Source organism: Pteropus vampyrus, unplaced genomic scaffold (genome assembly GCF_000151845.1).
Source record: "Pteropus vampyrus isolate Shadow unplaced genomic scaffold, Pvam_2.0 Scaffold96, whole genome shotgun sequence".
NCBI classification, from domain to species: domain Eukaryota; kingdom Metazoa; phylum Chordata; class Mammalia; order Chiroptera; family Pteropodidae; genus Pteropus; species Pteropus vampyrus.
The window spans coordinates 82724-96186 of record NW_011888877.1 but is presented as its reverse complement, the minus strand read 5'-3'; the positions used below and the strand labels follow the sequence as shown (position 1 = coordinate 96186).

Sequence of the window (13463 nt, the reverse complement as noted above, 5' to 3'; positions counted from 1 at the left end):
CCACATGTAACCAGTGGCTGCGTGTTGGACAGCGCAGCCCCAGAGCGGACCCTGCTCTGTATTACTGTGTAGATAAACTCCTAAAAGGCTTTTAAAAAGAAGCTGTTCGTTATGGAATTAATTTTACATCCCAGAACAAAGTGCTACAACAATAGTTTATTGAGGTTCTTCTTTTGGGGGAGGCGACTAGCTGTTGCCAGTTAGTGGGGGAGTATGTGCTTGAGCGTGACATCGATCTTGTAAATACACTTCAACTGTGCCGCGCCTGCTGGTAGCCATGCCTTTTGTAACTAACCGATGGGACAGAGACCTGTCCTTCTGGAAGAAGTCGGTCTGTTAGGAGCGGAGCTGGGTCAGCGATTTCTTAGAGTCGAAGGTCTGGTCCTATCCAAGGTGTCCAGTCAGGGCTTTCTGAGGCTTCCTGCCCACTGGAGCTTTTTAAAGAGACCTTACTGCAGCAGATTAGGTGGTTCCCCTTGGGGGCCCCCCACTTCTGAGCTCCCTAAGAATTTTGGGCTTCTTGTTGTGGAACCATCAGAAAACAGGGGCTGATTGCTGAGTCTTGATCTGCAAACGGCTCTCAGAAATATGAAACTCTAAAATAGCATTCAAGTTTTTAGATTGCCAGAAGATGCTCTGAGACCAGTCTCTGGGCATAGTTTCTGGGGTGATATGATCTTTGTCGCCTTTTTCAAAACATAGTGGAAGCTCTGGCCTGAGAATATCCCCAGCAGTCACCCGATCCTGTGACCAGAGCAGAATGTGGCATTTAGGAGCCAGGAACACCTGAGAGTAGGTAGTTAGAGACCTTGCTCCCAAATCTAGCAACTGAAGTCTCAAAATTAAAGCAGCCGTCGTTGCTAGATAGAAAATGATACTAAATTCTCTGTCATGAGCAAAGTTCTACATGACTGAGCTTTCTAATGAGGGCCCCGTTTGTTGCATTATTTAAATCCATATCATTGATTTTCATAATCCAGCTCTTCTTAGAATCTCAGAATGTCAAAGCCAGGCAGAAGAGAATTTAGAAGTGGTCATAATTCAGCCTTCTCATTTTGGGCCTGGGGAAGCAGAGACCCAGAGAGGTTGAGAGTTGAGTAAGGACACACAGGGCTTAAGGGCTGGTCAGGGGAGGCCAAAGCCAGCTCAAGATGACCAGGCCAGGACTCCTTTGTCCCTATATCACACTGTCCTCCGTTTCTTTTTGTGCTAAGCTCCTCGTTGTCTGTAGGTTGTGTATGTTACTACTAGGGTCATGGTCAGAATCTGGACAGACGGATGAAAAAAGAACATTTCAGATACATTATAAGAACTATCTTGATGCCCCCTGTTATATTTTAAAGTATTTCTTCTTGCTAACGTGTCACATAGATGCCTTGAAAAATTCTACCAGAATATTCTGACATACTGCTGCCACCTTTTCATGATAGCTTTTCATATATTATCCCTGCCATGTACGTATATGGTATAGTTATCACACATCTCATATTGTTAGCTGGTTATTGTTTATGGACTATTATGTTGGGATTAGTTTGCTTTCCAAGCACTAAACCTGTTTCCATTTATCGATTCTGCTGCCCCTTCTTTTGTAACTTACTTTCATTAAAAAGTTTGCCTCTCTTTATCCCCAAAGCAGTGAGAATGCTAGGTGCCAGAAGTGTGGTGCTGTGTACGTAATAAGCACTCGCTAGATATCGGTTGAAAGAGCGAATGCTACCCCATCCAGACAGGTCTGAATGTTAGTTTCTTTTGCTTTTTACTATAGCTGGGGGGGAAATTCCACAGTTTAGGGAGAATATTAGCTGTGTAATTTTTTCCCCTCTAGCTCGAATGCAGTCTTAAACACAAAATTCACATGTGCACCAAAAGGCTGGGAGAGGTTCAGTAAATTGAATGTGGGGTTATTGTTTGTGTCCACAAAACAAAGCCCTAAATCACATTACGCATAATTTGTGGTTTTAAATTGGACTGATTTAGCAGGGAGAGTGAAATAATCTCTCATCCTGTCAAAAAGGCGATACCTTCAGACCAGCATTTAATTGCATTGGCAGAGTGAGTTTGGGAAGGCAGCAGTAATTCTGGCTGCATTATTCTTGGTTTGTGGTTAAATTGAGATCATCATTTTCTCCTGGTTGCAGTAACTTTCTTTATTGCTCTTCAAACTAATCAGATGACTGTAGGGAGAGAAACTTTCTGGTAGCTGGAGGGTGAGCAGGGAGAGAAGGTGGGTCTCTGAGCAGTGCTGTTGTCGTCTGTGGCACTCACACACTCCGTGGTCCCTGTTGACAACAGGTAAGTCAACACCTGGTGACGCAGCAGGCACAGCCTGATTTTCTTTATGATCGTTATGATCATTTACCCAAAGTGAATACCATTCATTTACATAAGAGTGTGTTATTGACTACACATCCGAAATGTGCTTTCTCAGCCGAGTTGTACAGGTAGGGCTCACATGCTTTCCTATGGATATGTAAAAGTGTGGTTTCTGGAAGTAAGTCCCAGCGGCCTCCATTATCCCATTAAGATCTGTCCTTTCGTCTCCATCCCCACCAGCAGGCACTTCAGTAACGAATCCATGCCTCGCTCATTTTCCATCTGGATTACTGCTTTGTCCCAAGGACCTGAGTTTGGAATGATTGGTATTTTTCACAATCCCTTCCTCCAATGAAAGTGTTTTCCTTCTTACCAGGCCTTCTTCCCTCTAAAAGAAATCAGGTCATCAGTACCTTAGACATTTTATAAAGCTGAAAATGATGATTCATAACTGCGGTGAGCTAATCTGATATAACGCGCGCGCACGCGCGCGCGTGTGTGTATGTGTGTATTGATCAAGGTGCAAAGGCTGGAGGTCAAAATCAGAAACCAGGTAGGTTGACTATTACATCCTTTAAGGCTGAACAGACATTGTTGTGGTTCAGTGCTATGTTATTTAGAATAGCTCTTCAGATATCAGACTATTGAAATAGCTTGATGAACGTATCACTTAGGAAGGGATCCGCAGTTCACTCTCTTTCTCTTGGTGGACCTGGAAGGACACAGAATGGAAGGAGACAGTTGCTTGTATTAGGCATGATATGACAGTTATACAGGTATGTATGTTTTGCAATATTCACTTATAGGCTGCTAATGGCACGGAAATTCTCTCTTGCCCTCTGAAGAAACATTTCCTATTTCTACTCAGTGGTGAGTGACGACCTCAGAAAAACCTACAGAAAACAAGCGTACGTGAATTAGGTGGCCATGCAGGAGTTGCGTCTCTCCTTCATGGGAAAGAAGAAGCCCGTGTGTTTGTTGCTGGCATTCCTCGTGAGGAGCGAGGGGCCTGTTTTCACACTCACGTCTCTGTTTCCGTAGCCGTGCCACCTAACATAGCGGAACTGAAGAATCTGGAAGTGCTCAACTTTTTTAATAACCAGATTGAGGAGCTGCCCACACAGATCAGCAGCCTTCAGAAACTCAAGCACCTGAACTTGGGGTGAGTATCTGGGAAAGGAGAGGGGAAGAGTGTGGAGGGAGCGGGGGCAGGGCGGGGGCGCCCCCGATAACCCTGGCAGACGAGAGGCTGGTTTCTAACTTCTTTTATGGTTTAGTTTCCTTTTTTAAATACATCCTTTCCATGGCCTACGTTAATGCATATCGATTTGAGAGCTAACTGAGAAGCTAATTGTTGGCATAATAACGGATTCTATTTACTATATTTTGTTTCCACTAAAATTTTATTTCAGTTATGTTGACGGAGAAGGGACTGATGTGCATAGCAACAACTGTTCAGACCAGTTGTAATGTGGTGGATTTTTCTCTCTGTGTTAAGTAGGGATGGTTGACAAAGCACTTTCCTTCTGTGAAGGGGAGGGTACATTTCTCAACACAGCTTTATCGATTCTTACAATTCTTTTATGTAGTTGAGAGGTTCTTATTTTAGGTCTGTCTTTATACAGAGGTGAAGAGAGGTGTTTTGATTCAGTTGAGGTCGCAGAAGCGGGTAGCAGTGGATCATAATGATACCTCATAGTCCAGTACTGCTTTATAGTTTTCAAAGTCCTCACGCCAGAACTTGACCTTCTCAGCCATTACGAGGGTGAACGGATGGGCGGGTGTCGCTGCTTTTGTTTCCTGGAGAGGAAGCCAAACTGTGTCATAGAGGTTAAGTGACTTGCTCCTGACTGCCCCTGAGGTTAGTGGCCAAGCTCAGCAGAAAACCCTTTTTTTGGAGTCCGTGCCCTCTCCATCCAGACACCATAGATGCCACCCAGAACTTGGGCTCCTGAATTCCAGCTTCATCGTTGCAGCCGTTAGAAGAAACTGCCCACTCGTGCTTCATCCATATGCAAAGTAATATATTCATGAAATTATAGCCATCAAAAGCTCTAGTTGGTGATTTACATGGAGTGGTAATAGAAGCTGGCCAGGTATTTATCAATTTAATATGAAGCAGTCATGGGGAAAAAATTTCATTCATGGAATGGGTTTTAGTTTAGTTCAGTCTCTCCACGGGGAGTTTGGTTAGACACTCTTGTTTTGACGTTCACTCTGCTGCAGAGACAGCCTTTGTAACCTCCACAAGCGTTCCTTTTCCTAACGTCTGAGGGGAAGTATTGTTTAAAGGAGGGGAAATACCACTTTGGATCAGATGGCTTTTTCCCCCTACAAATATGGAGACTATATACATCTGGCAAATCGGAAAAGATATTTATATCTTTATTTTGAAAATTATTAAGTCCTGATATTTAATTTGCATGTAAGAAAGAAGCTAAAACTAGATACTGGATATGTAAAACCAGATCTATTCTTAGTGTTAATTTCTTCACTTATTAAATAAGTTGTTATTTACATATAAGGTGCTAGGAACAGTCCCTGGCACGTAGTAAGCAGTAGGTGTTAGCTATTACTATCATCATCATTGTTTTATTAATTCATTTATTTCGTGACCGTGTCAGCGCCTGTTCTGTGTCAGGAACCTTGCCACTTCTGGGGGTCATTGGTGAAAATCACTGTCCCTGGCCTTACTTATGAGGGTAGAGCGGGCTGTCATGAGCAATGACAGGGTACAGCCGGGCCACGCGTGTGGGAGGTTCTCGAAGGGCAGCGGGGGAGAGGGCGAGGGGCACGTTAGTCTCCAGGTTAGTGTCGGGGCAGCGTTCCCACAGGGGTAGTATTTGTGCCGAGTCGCAGCGCACAGGAGGGAGCCTGTTAGACTCCGAGTGGAGGGAAGACGTGTCAGGTGCAAGAATGACGTGCTTAGAAGCTTAGCACCGCATGTTCCAAGAATGGCACGTTGTTTGGTGTCGCTGGGTGTGGAGTGCGAGGTAGGGAGCCACAAGGTAAGAGGTGAGAAGGGAGGCGTGCTTGTCTGCTCCGAGCCCCTGCTGTGTACCGGGCTGTCTTTTAGGTGGTGGCCATCCAGTCTTTATGGAGCAAACATCACAGTTGGGTAAGTAACTGTGCTAAGGAAGCGCCTTGTGCACATAAGGGAGCTCTGATTTACCCTGCTGACCTGCCCTGCCCCCCACTGAGGAGTCTGCATGGCGGAGGCGGGTATGAGATGAGGTCAGATTTTCGTATGAATGGTCATGTGGAGGAGAGACTGGAGGGAGGAACCGCTGGACGCCAGAAGCCCTGTAAAAATGCTGTGCATTAGCCTTCCTGGTGAGCTTGGGCAATGACAGTGGAGGCAGGGGAGGGACAGTATGTGAAAAATACAGAGAAGGTAAATTTGATGGGACAGTGATGGGCGCAATGGGATGACGCCCAGACGTCTCCTGTGAGCAGCTGAGAGAGAAGTATTGGAGGACACTGGTGTGGGAAGATCGTGAGCTCAGGTTTTGGCCAGCAGGTTCGAGGCGTCTTGCGATGGTGTTGTACACTTCCCTTTTTTATCGAACGCGTCTTGGTCACCTCTTTGTTTTCTTGGGCTGTCTGTGGCTGTTGGCATTTTTTCGGCTCTCAGCACTTTATTGATTATGTCAGGTTTTCTGTTTTTAGTTATGTAGCTACGTAGGTGGTGTTGTCAAAGTTTGAACGAAATTCTTTGTTCCTGGGAAAGGAATTAAGATGGGTTTCAAGAAAGGATACTTCTGTCCTCAGTGGCATGTAGAATCATGCCTGCACAGTTCTGTTTAGAGCGAGTTATGGAGAACGCACTCCTTAGAATAAGCAGCCAGAATAAAATTATACATACAGGAGACCCTACAGCAGAGCAGTTAGGCCACGTGTATGCATAATCTGAATGGCATGCTTGACCAGAAGTTGCTTTTAAAGTTTTAAATAGTATTTGCTATTTATTCTGATGATCGCAAGACCTGAGAGGATTTTTAAGTCATCTGAGTAAAGAGAAGTTGAATTATGTTCTTAATTCTCTTAAGTGTGGCTCATTTTAGAGTTATTCCCATCCCAACCTGCCCCCCAAAAATGTAAAGCCACAACAGGTCGGTAATTATTTCAGGGATAATCTCACTGCGAGAGAACCATGGCCAACTATCCTGGAATGATTTTCGACCTAGCGAGTTGCTGGAGCTCATCTCATGAACAGTTAGAAGTTTTCACTAAGCACAGTGCTGAGTGTTCATTGATTTTTTTTTTTTTTTTGGCTAAGTTTGTGTGCAGGTCACTGTAGAGGTGAGAAAAGTTCTTGCCTTTAGCTAATGGGTTTTGTTGAAGCAAGAGGAGCCCAAGAGGACTCCACGCATTCCAAAAGGGAAGCCATAGTGTAGCTTTTGAGGGAGAGAAGAAAAAAAGATGCGGAACAGCCTTTGACTATGTGGTTTTGTAGGTTTCTCTATCATAAGCAGGCGTTTTGCCATTTCCAGTACGCATTTGGAAGACGTCCCATGCACACAAAAGAACTTATGCCATTTGGCATGGTAGAGCCACCAGCAGCATTATCTTTAAACACCTGGAGTGACTTGAGGGTGGGCTGGTGTGGTGCAAATCGAAAACCCACACTCCATAGTTGAGGCATCCTCAAAGATCTGCTAAGGTGAGGAGCTTGTCTGGGGAGGAGTCAAAATTTCTCGCAAAAATAATGTAGTTATAGCAGTCATTTTTTGAGAACCCACTTGTGAGCAACAAATCGTGTTAGGTGCTTCACATGTTTTATCTGTCATCCTCATGGTGCCCCTGCCAGGAGGTTCATTAGTCTTATTTTACAGTTGAGGAAATTGAGCCTCAGAGAGGCTAATTTCCTCAAGGTCACCCGGGTAGCAAGTGCTGGAGCTGACTTTGAACCTAGACCTATCTGTTTGTTTACTACCCCTGCTGTAATCCCTCATGGCACGTCAGTGCTCTCAGAAGCGGTCCTGAAGAGATGCGTCTCACCCGCGTTGGCGCAGATAGGTGTTAGTGCCTACTGTGGGGGAAGCCAGTGCAAGCCACCCATCATCCTGCTGAGAGAGAGGCTGTCCGGTCACTGCGAGTGTCCTGGTGTCCAGAGGAACAGCCAGGAGTCCCCGCAGCTGCTTGCATTGTCGCTGGGCCTGTAGTCCGCACTGCTTCCGGGCCCTCCCAAGCATTCTAGGTCAGTTTCTTCCTGCCCACCAGGTTAGTTAGTGGCCTACATCTGTCACCGGCTGCTGTCAACTGCACGGGGGCTCTGCTGTGCTCGTAACAAGTCGGGGGCATTGGCTTATCACTCAAGGAGAAAGAAGATGTGCAGTCGAGTAGATTCAGGCTCTCTCTAGGCTAGAGATGGGGTGGCAGCTCTCTCTTCAGTGAGGTGACTCCCCTCTCAGAAGAAGTCTCATCATGAATTTCCTGCATTGATGTTTCAAAGTGTACTTTTGTATTTGGAGCAACAAACTTTATTTGTGATTTTCAAGAACTAGTAACTCGGCAATATTTAAAGAAAGAAGCACTGAAGGAAGGTATCATTCTGTGCCTTCCCCACCATCTCTGGTTTTCCCTTCACAGACCCTCGCATTGGAGTCTAGGGATTAGTGGGGCTTCGGCCTCTGAGAGGGGCCGGGCGCTCTCCTCCTCCTGTCGCCCTCATCACTTGAGTCAGAAGTCCTTGGTACTTAACCTCTCGGCCATTCTTCATCTCAGCATCACAGAGATAATTATAAGCACTATCCTGCTTGTATTACTCAATAGTTTTAATGATTCAGATGAAATACTTGATGTAAATGTGCTTCACAAATTGTGAATTCATAGAATATATCAGTTTTCATTACAGCAGATCATCATGGAGGTTATATTGTTGACCGTAAAGTTAACCTAGGACTTTTCTGCCCATCTGGAAGTGAGATCACTTTCTCTTGGCTTCCCCTTCTGCTGCCAGCTCTTTCTCATGAGGTCTGGTTGGTGGGTGTGGACAGGATGCATCTCATATGAGAAGGATCAATGTCTAGAATTATTTGTTGTGTCACAGTCCTTCCCACCTTTCAATATTTGTCAGTCTGTGTTAGATTTTAAAAATGTTTAAATCAGCTTCCAAGTATGCTCAGAGGCAACTGTGTTAAGAAAAATAATGATCTTGAAGAAAATAATAAAAGATCATAATAGAAAAATAATTTCCCTTAGATTTTATTGCAGATATACATATTTTATTGCAGATATATATTTTATTGCAGATTTATATATATATAATTGTGCTAAAATGCATATAACGTAAAGTATAATGTCTTAAATTTTAACTGTGTGATTCAGTTGTGATAAGTATATTCACATTGTGCAGCTGATCTCCAGAAGTTTCTCATCAGGCAAAAGTCTGTCCCCATGAAACAACCCCTTCCCAGTCCCCTCCTTCAGCCCCTTAAAATCACCATTCTAATCAGAGATTGTTTTATATGTTAGAAGATGCAGAACCAAAAAGAGATATTTTTTTCCCTTCCATTGGGAGGAATAAGTGAAATAAAAGTCCGAAAACTACAAAGCTTACTCTGTATATTTTGAGCCATTATTATCACTACATTCATAAAGAAGTTTTTCTCTAGAAGGACAGGTATTTTGTGACAATTTAATTTTCTTTGTAAAACAGTGATTGAGTGTTACCATTGCAGAAAATGACAACTAAGACACTTTGAAATGTTTCATGAATGTACAGGTTCTGTGACTAAAATTACTAGGCTGGTTAAAATAAAGTGATTATAGAATTATGGCCTCTCACACGTGGCTCTTAGGCCCATGACACAGGCGATCTGGGTATTCTTTCTAAGCATACGTTTGAGTGTGACGTCTTGGATTTTTTCCCACCAACAGCATGAACAGACTAAACACTTTGCCTCGAGGATTTGGCTCCCTCCCAGCCCTTGAGGTCCTTGATTTGACTTACAACAACTTGAATGAAAATTCTCTTCCTGGAAATTTCTTCTACCTGAGTAAGAAACTTTTAATTCTATAAATCTCCTTAAAATGGTACTCGGCGTTCTAAAAGTGAAATTTGTTTGCCAGGACCCAAACTCCAAGAGAAATTATTGGACATGTATTTTTTTTTCTTCGCAGATTCCTTTTGAATATTCCTTCATAGCTCAGCAGTATGTATATTTGACGGACAGTTATCAGACACTTTGCGCTAAAGTGGACTTCATAATGTCATATTAACTTTTTGATAGAGTTTGTGTACCTAAATGAGATCGAATCTCACATTTAGCTAAGGAATTTCACTTTTTTTAAAGAGCATGCAAAAAAATAATATATGTGTGCTCCCATATTGCTGTTAACTCTTTGTAGGCTCTTTGCTCAAAGATATTCCAGTTAATTATTTATAAACATATCCATCAATAAACTAACAGAATTTTAAAAATTTCCAGCCAGGATTCTTGTTTTAAAAGCCTTTTAAAAAGCGCTCTTATCGATGTAATCTATTTTGTTGGTAGTATACAATTGAACATTACGAAATTGTTAGTCACAGATGAACATGCTTTATCCTTTCATATGCAAACAAATTCTTGCAGATGCTCATAAAAATGAAGAGAAACTGATCTTTCCAAGAACTCGTGGAATATTTAGGAGAGTTGCTTTCCTTCAGTGAGTGTTCTGCTTCTCCAAATAGTGACATACGTGGCACCCAGAAATACTGAATTTTCTGTATTTTATAATTTTCTGTATTTCTAAAATTTTATTTTTACATTATTCATACCCCCTGTCCCAGACTTTTTCAAGCACTTGAAACCAACTCTAAAATATTTTCTTGGGCATTGGAGGAAATTGTTTTTTTTTTTGTTATGTACATTAACCTACAGTTCTGTTGAATTTTAAAACATTAGAATGTAATCGAATACCTGTAAACAAAGTATACATCTTATTATACTCTTCCTTTTCAGTCGAGGTTAAAAAAATGGTTTAGGATTTTAGCCTTCAGTAGTTTGGGATCATGTGGTCATTGTGTAATACTATGAACAAATTTCTGATTACTGGTGCTCTGCCTGTTAGGGTTTTCTCTGTTTTTAAACTCTATGTTATTATTTTAGGCCCATCATCTTCATTTATTTTTGTCATTAAGGTTTTAGAAGCAAGTAATAATACAGTTGACCCTTGAACAACACAGGTTGGCACTGTACGGGTCCACTTATGCATGGATAGTTTTCAATAAATACAGTAAATGTATTTTATTTTCTCAACATTTCCTTTTCGCTAGCTTACTTCGTTATAAGGATACAGTATATAATACATATAACAAGAAATATGTGTTAATCGACTGTTTACGTTTTCCGTAAGGCTTCCGGTCAACAGTAGGCTGTTAGTATTTAAGTGTTTGGGGAATCAAAAGTTATACGTGGAGTTTTGACTGTGCAGGTAGTCATCACCCCAAGCCCACACATTATTCAGAGGTACACTGTAATTAGTCTGATTATAGAAACAGTGAATTATGGCCCCTCTGTTTCCTGAAATTCTTTTAGTTATTTTTAACTTAATTCTATTTACATGAAAAGCCCTTTTGCCCTAAGTATTGATATAAGTGACACAGTGGTTTTCTTTGGTTTACTTTGGATGCAAATAGAGTAAGAAATGTGAATTGGAAATCTAGAAGAAAAATAGGTGTCTTTTCTGAAAGGATATTGGAACTTCGTGCCCCAAACTGCTGGTGCCCAGGTTGTTAATTGTGTCAGTCCTCTTGGATATAGATGTGTTCCTGAACACACCAGCCCCACCGTAAGCCAGTAAATCTAAATTTGACCTGCTTGTTATTATTGTGAGACCTAGGTTTGTCACAGGCTTTTCACTAGGCCACGGTTATTAATCAAAGTTGACTCCCTTGTATTGATCAGACCTCAAATGGTTGGGTTCCATGCCACCCTGTTTATATATTGCTGTTTAATTTGCAGCCACCCTGCGTGCACTCTATCTAAGTGACAACGATTTTGAAATCCTGCCGCCAGATATTGGGAAGCTCACAAAGTTGCAGATAGTAAGTAATTTATCTAAATTCTGAGAAAATCAATTCACTTCTGCAGCCCCTGTAGTAGAATCAAGTCAATTTGAGCAGGAGTAGGGTTTGTTTTGCAGGAATGAACCTCTGCTCTCGGTCCTGTTTCTTGTTCATCGGCACACATTTGTAAATAAATTGAAAGGGTTGAGCCTCAAAGAAGGGAGGGCATGAAAGAGGACGAGGGTTTCTGTGGGCGCCTTTTTACGGGAATCTGTGTAAAATTGTTTTGACAACTCCTTGTTTTCTTGTATTTAGCTCAGCCTTAGGGATAACGACCTGATCTCGCTGCCTAAGGAAATCGGGGAGCTTACTCAGCTTAAGGAGCTCCACATTCAGGGGAACCGCCTGACCGTTCTGCCCCCAGAACTAGGTAAGGTTGCTGATGAATGAGCTTAGTTCTGACTTTAATTAAGAGCGATTATCCAAATGCAGCAATTCCGAACGATCCCCTCTCCTCTTCTCGGCGAATGCCCTCCACCAAGGCGCCCAGCTCTGATCATTTCCACTAGCATTTGTCACTGACCGGATTTCAGCCGCTGCAGGGCTGACCAGCCCCGATGCCGTGTTCAGTAGCCACAGCGCTCAGTGTCTGAAAGTGCTGATGAAAGATGGCCCAGTGCAGCTGCCTGCGTGGCGACAGGAGCCGAGATGAGTGTTGATCGTCATGTCAGTGGCTCCTCTTCTACAAGCTGGCGATGTGGTTTTTTGTTTTTTTGTTTTTGTTTTTGTTTTTGTTTTTTGTTTAAATCAAACCATCACTCTTATTTTTTTTAATCTCGTAATTTTTATCTTAATCCCTTGACATTACTAGATAGTTAAAGTGTTTGTTACAGCTGCTTGGAAATACCTTTTCCAGTCGTGAATTTGGTTCTGTCCTGATTCCGCCTCCAGTGGCAGTCGTTAAATGTGTCCCAGCTGGGAATGCCTCAGTCCCACTCCTGTGGCAGCTGCATCCTCCTCCTCTGTCTGGTCATTCAGATGGCCCAGGGTGGGCTTAGGACCTCCCTTGGAAATAACGTCCAAACCTGTCCTTTTACTGAGATTACGCTACCTTTTTGGAAAAGTTTTATGAGTTCACATCTCTTGTGCCCTCTCTCACTATCCTCTTCATTACACTGAACTTCGCTGTTTCTCAGACGACTTTCTGCTCCAAAATACCATTGTTTTAAAAAGTACATTTAACCCAGACTTCTTTGAGGAAGTACCTCAAGTGACTCTGGTGGTTTTAAAGAGGTCAGGTATTATAAATTAGAATGTAAGTGCTAAGTGCTCCAAGAGCAGGAGGCTTTATATTTGTTCCCTGCTGTGCCCCCTGTGCCTGCCTTGTGCTAGGCATGAGGTGGGTGCTCAAGGAGTATGTACTGACGAGTTAAGGAAACTTGGACCTCAGATAGCACAGCGTTGGGAAGGCTACGAGCAGGCAGAGTCTGACTTCTGTCCAGAGCTGTGCCATCCAGCATGGAAGCCACGAGCCACGTTTCAAGTCCCCAGTGGCCATGTGTGGAAAACACAGAACATTTCTGTCAGTACAGGAAGTTCTGTTAGTCTAAAAGGCAGCGCTGGTCTAAATGAAAAGCGTTCACATGATTTCATCGAACAAGTGGAAAGTTTCGGCCCCACTTTTCCCTTCTCCTTTAGCGCCGTCATCAGTGTAAAGGTCCGAGGAATTTGTACTGATCGAAAGGCTGAGGAGTAGTGTAGCACCTTCTCTGAGTTACGAGCAGTCAGGTCTTGCCTTAGGAGCAGGCTACAGGATCAAGAAAAGATCTTCGCAAAAGCGTTTGAGGCAGAATACTTCTTGTCAAAGAGATTCTGTAGAGTGACTGTTACAGGCCATCGGCGTTAGCGTTGGTAAAACCAGGGAGCGTTTGTGGAAGACGAACATCTGCTCGCTCCCAGCCCGTAGCATCCATCGGAATCTCCATGCAGGAGACTAAGTCTTGTCTGATTTGGTGAAACTCAGGTGGTGCTTTTGGCGTGCATCCTTGGTCAGTGTGATTAGGAGAAATGGAAAAAAAGTGTGTTTTGTTGTTTTATTTCATTTTTTAGGAAATGAGGCAATGTAGGGCATTAGGTTAATAATTTCTGTCAGATAATT

General features: G+C 42.9%; 1 protein-coding gene across 5 annotated transcripts in view; it reads left to right on the top strand.

Annotated features, from left to right (window-relative positions):
* The window catches only part of RSU1 (Ras suppressor protein 1), an 88113-nt gene that overhangs the window by 36147 nt on the left and 38503 nt on the right, over positions 1–13463 (top strand). For 4 of the 5 annotated variants that reach the window (XM_023533101.1, XM_023533100.1, XM_011364362.2 and 1 more), the window contains 4 exons: positions 3355–3475; positions 9196–9314; positions 11262–11344; positions 11621–11735. In XM_023533101.1, the coding sequence (XP_023388869.1) occupies positions 3355–3475; positions 9196–9314; positions 11262–11344; positions 11621–11735 (438 nt within the window). Of the gene's footprint in view, positions 1–3354; positions 3476–9195; positions 9315–11261; positions 11345–11620; positions 11736–12739; positions 12775–13463 lie in introns of those variants that run through there. The other variant, XM_023533102.1, reaches the window with a different exon arrangement.